Source organism: Bison bison, unplaced genomic scaffold (assembly GCF_000754665.1).
Source record: "Bison bison bison isolate TAMUID 2011002044 unplaced genomic scaffold, Bison_UMD1.0 scf7180017864340, whole genome shotgun sequence".
In the NCBI taxonomy this organism is placed as follows: Eukaryota; Metazoa; Chordata; class Mammalia; order Artiodactyla; family Bovidae; genus Bison; species Bison bison.
In genome coordinates this window covers 6,256,975-6,263,671 of record NW_011494912.1, presented here as the reverse complement: position 1 = coordinate 6,263,671, position 6,697 = coordinate 6,256,975, and the positions used below count along the sequence as shown (strand labels likewise).

General features: G+C 60.6%; 1 protein-coding gene across 1 annotated transcript in view; it reads left to right on the top strand.

Annotated features, from left to right (window-relative positions):
• COL26A1 (collagen, type XXVI, alpha 1) overlaps positions 1 to 6,697 on the top strand; it is a gene marked incomplete at its 5' end in the record, with an annotated part of 122,916 nt that overhangs the window by 98,242 nt on the left and 17,977 nt on the right. The window contains one exon of the mRNA XM_010854335.1: positions 920 to 981. Within this exon, the coding sequence (XP_010852637.1) occupies positions 920 to 981 (62 nt within the window). The remainder of the gene's footprint in view (positions 1 to 919; positions 982 to 6,697) is intronic.

The following is a 6,697-nucleotide window of genomic DNA, read 5'->3' as shown; positions in this document are numbered from 1 at the left end:
GCATGTTCTGGTCTTACAGCCCTTACCAACCTGTGTCTTTTTGCCTGTCCCCTTCCTCAGACTGTAGTTCTCAAAGTCAAGGAGTGTGTCTCATTTACTACCCACTCATTAACTATCAGATTTTTTTTTTTTAATGGTGGAGTTTATTAAAAAAAATTTTTTTTGACGTGTGCACACTGCTATATTTATTTATTTATTATGTATCCTTGGCTGCTCTGGGGTTTTGTTGCTGCACGGGCTTTTCTCTAGTTGTGGCAGGCAGGGTCTACTCTAGTTGCGCTGCCTGGGCCTCTCACTGCAGTGGCTTCTCTTGTGGAGCACAGGCTCTAGGCTTCGGTAGTTGCAGCACGCAGGCTTGGTAGCTGCGACTTGCCGGCCCCAGGGGGCGGGCTTCAGTAGTTTTGACACAGGAGCTCACTAGTTACAGCGGGAGGGGCTTAGAGCGTGCAGGCTTCAGTAGTTGGGGCGTACAGGCTTAGTTGCTTGCGGCATGTGGAGTCCTCCCAGACCAGGATCGAGCCAGGCCCCCTGTACTGTCAAGGCAAGTCCCATCCACTGTACCACCAGGGAAGTCCTCAGGTATTTTTTGACCCACTACTCTGTGCCAGGCACCAAAATTCATGAACAAACAAAATAGACAAAGACCCTGCGCCTAGGACACTCGCAGGCTGACGAGGCATCCCAGGTGCTGGCTCAGACGATTCGCAATACTCTGTGCTGTGGATGCCCAGAAAGGAGGCTCGGAGGTCAGGCAGGCTGCCTGGAGGAGGGGGCACTAAAGATAAGGCTCTGAAGGATGTGTAGGAGTTTTCCAGGCAGCAACTCAGAGATTTCCCTGCCTGCCTGAGCAGAGGCTATCCTGCCTGGCCGGGCTGCTCTCTCCCCAGGGTCCACTCCACTCTCACCTCTTCTCTTTCAGAATGCATGAACTGCACCCGGCTCAGCGACATGAGCGAGCGGCTGACCACGCTGGAGGCCAAGGTCAGATGGTCTGGGGATCCTGGGCCTAGGGAGTTAGAAAGGGAGGAGCTGGCTTCAGCCCCAGGGAGCCCAGCAGGCCTGAGCAGCCTGGTCCCCAGGGGTGGGTGCTATTTGGGCCCTCAGTGGCTCTGGGTAATTTTCTCTAGTCTGGGCCAGCCTCCTGGGGTGGGAGAGGGAAATGGGATGAGTAAGAAACTCGAGGGTCCCAGGCAGCAGGCTGGTCTGGGTGTGGGCCTCAGTGGCTGGAAGCCCCGATGCTGACCCCTCGGTGGAAAGAGGAGGGAAGTCGCTGTCCCCCGAGGGCTGCTGGCCCCCACTCAGGCTCCTCCTTCCTGGTCTTGCACGGGGCTGGGCTCAGAAGCTGATGGAGGAGGAGCCGCCTGGCACCTGCGAGCTTTCTCCCTGTCTACATCAGGGGGCAGAGGGGTGGAGCAACTCACCCCAGAGGCAGAGGGGCTCAGTAAAGCCTAGTCATTCATCTGGGAGTGGCTCCAGGCAGCAGCGGCAAGGAGGACAGGACTCAGAGAAGGGGAGGATGTGTGAGGTGCAGGTGTGTCGGGGAAGCTGCCCCGTGGGGACACCTGGGGCTCTGTCCCTCCTGGTGCCCGGGAGACAGTGCAGAGCCCGCCTCAGGGCCGACCTGGCCCTCGCTGGGATGTGCTTCTGCGCGGCGCTCCCCCTCGCCACGTGACCCCTGTGGACAAGCCCCACCTCCTTCACCTGGAAAGCAGGCACGGGGCGATTGGCTGGAAGGTCTGGGTCTGGCGGAGGCAAGCTTAGGGCTGAGGCTGCTGTACTTGCCACCTCCAAGGAGCCTCTGCAGGCAGTGGGACTGCGGGGGGCTCCTGGCCCAGCGGAGGGCCAGCACGGGGAGGCTGGACTGACCCGAGCGGAGGCAGCGCTCTCTCAAGGGCAGACCAAACAGCTAGGGCCGGGCGCTGCCCGGGAGGGTGCTGTGAGCACGGCTGGCTGGCAGGGAGGCCGGAGTGAGGACAGAGCGCCGAGGTGGGCTGCAAGACCCCCACCGCGAGAACACAGAGCAGACCCAGAGGTTGGACCCCAGCCCAGAGGAGCCTGACAGGCAGGGCCTCCCTGTAGACACACACAGAGACACACACATGAATGAACACACAGGGACGCACGTATAAACACACATGAATTCACAGAGACGCACATACTTACATATAGACGCACACAGACACACGCAGCCCTGGCCAATGCTATATCACCCTTTGGCCATGCTGCCTGCCTTGGAAGCCTGACTCTGGGGACACCTGCCCGGTGCAATGGGGGCTGCAGTGACTGGCAGCTGGAGGCAGGCACGTGTGGGAACAGCCCCCACCAGCTGGGTGACTCACCGAGCCCACCTCCTCCTCTGTGGAGTGAGCTGAGGTGCCAGCCTCACAGGACCGCTCGGGGCCTCAGGTGACACGGTGGGGGAACCCATGCTGGACAGGTGTGAGGCTGTTATCATTTATGTTGTGTCGCTGTGGCATCTTCCTGATGGAGGCACAGGTACATGGGAGAAGCCCCGTGGCAGAAGCGTGAATGGTCTCCCTTGCCCCTGCAGGCAGGAGGGTCCCCCCAGCAGCCCAGGTGCCTGGGCACAGGCTGGGGGTGGAGACCCTGTGCCCTCCCTGGGTCATGGCTCTGGCGGGGGGGGGGGGGGGAGGGCAGAAGCTTCAGGGAGCAGATGCTGCCACATGAGCCGAGCTGGGGCTGGGGCAGTCCTGGTAGGGATGAGAAATGCTGGGGAAGATGCTAGAAGGAACTTGTGGTACCCGAGACTCTAGAAAAGGCGGGCTCCCCAGGCTCGCTAGCCTGACGGACATTTTCCAGGTACCTGAAACCGCCGCGTGGTTTGGCAGAGCGTCGGCTGAAGGCCTGGCCTGGCCCCGGCCCAGCACCCCGGGGTGTTGCAAGTCACAGCTCTGAGGCAGGACCGGCACCATGCCTGCTGTCCCCCGAGCCCCTGGCCCTGACCCATGCCCTCCCGCCATGAGCAACTCCTGCCCTGGTGCCCCAACCCTGCGCTGCCCTCTGCCTGGGGACGCCACACCCCGGGCAGGCTGGAGGGGGTGCTTACTCTCTGGCCCTGAGGGTGAGGGTCGTGACTCCTCCGCAGACCTCAGGGGGTCTCCTCCGCAGACTCTGTGGGGGTCAGGCTGTCTCAGTAATAACCCAGTGATAACAGGGCCCTTCTCAGCTCTGGGCCTCAACCTGCTGCCCTGTGAGGTGGAAACAGAAGGGGTCACTTCCCGGCCCCTCCCTGGCTCATACACAGAGATGACCTCAGGTGGCTCCTGGGTGGGGAGGTAGACAAGGTAGCTTGAGACAGGTGTCCAGAGAGGTGGCAGCTGCGGGGTCCCTTCTGGATTTCTAGATGGCAACAGGAGACTCCTGTCTCAGCTCCTGTGTCCTCTCTGGGTCACTTTCCAGCTGCCCACCTGCCTGCTTTGTGCCCAAGTGTCCCCTGGAGAAGCAGGGCCCCTGGGAGCTTCACCCGCCCCATCAGAGGGCCCTGAGGGGCAGCAGCCTGGAGAGGGCGGGGGACACAGGCCAGGCTAGCAGCCAGGCCAGCCCCACAGCCTCAGGGGCGGGTGAGGTCAGGGGAGCCCACAGGGGTCAGAGAGAGCATGGAGCTGGGGTCAGGGGCTGGGGTCAGGTGGGTGAAGGCAGAAGCGGGCAGGCAGATCCCCGATGGGGAGTCAAAACCTGGGCAGCTAGCAGTAAGTCCAAGGCCTGGAAACTTCGACTTCTGCTTCCTCAAGACAAGAAGCCTGTTTTGACATATCAAGAAGGATGCATTCAGTGGCAAGCAATGTGAACCCAGCCATTGGCAGCTTATTTCTTAGCATTTATTGTTAGTTCAATAGCAAGTCCAGACTTAGTGGTCTTGGGATTGGCTTGGTGACTCAAGAAACCAGACTCCCTCCACAGCCTCCTCTCCACCTTCTTAGTGAATCGGCTCTTGTCCTCTTGCCAGTCAGTGCTAAAGCGTTAGTCACTCAGTCGTGTCCAACTCTTCGCGACCCCAAGAAACTGTAGCCCGCCAGGCTCCTCTGTCGATGGAATTCCCCAGGCAAGAATACTGGAGTAGGTTGCCATGCCCTTCTCCAGGGGATCTTCCTGACCCAGAGACTGATCCCTGGTCTCCTGCACTGCAAACAGACTCTTTACCATCTGAGTCACCAGAGTGCCTCATGGTTACAAAGTGGCTGCTGCAGCTCAAAGCCTCACATCCTTATACATTGTTCAAAGGCAGGAAGTAGAGGGTGAAGCAAAGTATCTCAAGAAATTCATTATGTCTCATTGGCCAACACTAGGCTATATGCCCACCTCCTAGGTACAAGGGAGCTGGGAAAATGAGTAATTGGCCAGTGATGATTCCTCCTCTGGGGCATTCTCACTGGCTCAGAATAAGGGTTCTAGAGCCAAGGAAGAGGAGGTGGTTGGAGGCCAGGCAACCACAAAGAACTGCTCCATCTTCACTCCCTACAGTGCCCGAGTTGCCTAAGGATCCAAACCTAGGAGCTGATCTAGATTCCTCTCACCCACTTTCTGGGACAGGCTGGAGCGGCTGTTGGGGGATCGTGGGGTAAAAAGCTAGCAGAAAAAAAGTTTCCTGCCTTCCTTCCTCCCCTCCTCCTCAGTTTACTCTCTGACTCCAAGAACCAGACCGAGTGGGAGGGAGCCCGAGGGGATTTCCCTGGGTGACTGGTGCAGGACAGTGGTGTCCTAGCCAATCAGCCAGGCCACAGTGATATTATCAGAGCCTCTGAGATGGAAGGCTGGCTGGAGTCTGGTTTTCTCAGCTGAGTCCCCACGCCGCCCACTGCTGCCTGCCCCGGTGAGCTCAGCCCAGCAGAGACGGCTCAGTTTCTCCAGGAGGTTTGCCATGGCCAGACCACGGGGGCTTGAACTCTGGAGTGGGCTGCTTCTAACTTGACGGTGCCCGTGGCTCCTCTGCCTGGGTCCATGGGCTCTGTGGGTCTTGGTGTCTGTGAGGGAGGTGCCCCAGGAAGGAGTGAGCTTGGTCTTTTGTGCAGGAGCGAGGTTGCAGGCAGAGGGTCCCTCTGGGGGGCCTGGGAGCCCAGTCTGGGTGCCCCCACCCTGATCCCTCCCAGCCACACTCCCCTTGCTCCTGGCTCCTCCCTGTTACACTTGTTCACCTGGAGGAATCCTCCCCACCCCACCAAGCTGCTGTATCCAACTCATCCCCCCAACTGGGGACCTTCACCCCCAAACCTGGCTTCTCCTGTGCCGCTGTTTGAATGGTGGCGATCCTACCATCCCCCAAGCCAGGCTAGAGACAGGGCCACCCCTGCCTTCACGTCCTGCCCCCAAGTCCTGGCCACCAGTTCCTGACAGTTCCCACCCCCAGCCTCTCGCCCATGGCCCTGGGGCCCCCATCCCACACACTGACAGCCAAGTCTCCTTGCCCTGTCCCCCCCAGCTCCACCCCTTGCCATGGCCGGTCAGCTTCCAGGTGGACGTCCCCTCAGTGGCTGGGGCAGAAACTGTAACCCTCCCCTCCGTGAGGAGGTTCCACCCCCAAGCCGCTGTGCAGTCTGAGCCCGCCGCTCCACTTCTCAGGGCCTCCGTGAAGCTCCACTGAGGCCAGGCCTGCAGCCCAGCTGTGGAGAAGTGGACGAGGCGCCACACGGGGCCCTGGCCCCACCACCGACTTGCTGGGTGACCTTGGGCAAGTCCCTTGCGGTCTCTGAGCCTCTCTTTCCACCTTGCCTCTGGCGTGGCCCTTCCTGTTTAATGAGCCCTTGTAAGGACCAGGAGGGGGAGGGGCTGAGAGCAGGGGCCCTGGGGGTTGCCAGAGCCTCACGGGGCAGGAGCCCACCCACCCAATACAGAGGTGGGCCTGAGATCTGGGGTGCCACTTTGTTCCCAAGGGTCTTGGGAAACTTTGTCACCCAGGCCCCGGGGAAGCTGCAGAGCTGGTGGGAGGAGGCGCTCAGAAGGACCCTTTCTGTGCACCCAGGAAACCACAGCCCAGCCCAGGCCTGGGCGCTGTGAAGGCAGCCATTTGTCCCTGTGACTCCCCCCTACCCCCGCACACCACCCCAGCATCAGCAGGAGTAACTGGGTGCCCACGTGCTGTGCGCCCGTGATCTGTGGCCCTGCAGGGTCAGTGTTACCACCCCCGTTTTGCTGATGAGAAAACAGGCCCACAAAGGTGACGATGCTTGCATATCATGGCTATCTAGTGGGAGAGCCGGAATTCGAACCAGCCTGGCTGGTGGCAGGGCCTGAGCCTCCTCCCCCATCACACCGTACTTAGTGTGTGCAGGGGCCTGGGGACCGAGAGCGAGGAGGGCGCCCCTCCCCAGGTGGTCCTGACACCCAAAGGCAGGGCCAGTGGCGTTGCTCCAGAGTGACTGTACAGGGGCTGGGGGGACACCCCTTCTGCCCAGAGGGTCAGACAGACTCAGGAAGGAGGGGACAGCTCTCCGGAGTCTCAGAATCTTCCAGAGGCTGGGGGCGGGGACAGCACTGGTGGAGGGTGCTGCAGGAGCCTGGGCATGGAGGGGTGGGGAGGTCTCGGCCTGAGCGGCTGGGCGCGTTCAGGGCGGCTGGAGCAGAGCTGGTGGAGGAGACGCAGGGGAGGTCATGGGAGGCCGAGGTGATCACCTGTGGACGTACTGTGTGGTGTCTCTCGTGGTTTTTGTGGGGAGCTCGGCCGGGTTTACCTTGCATGAGG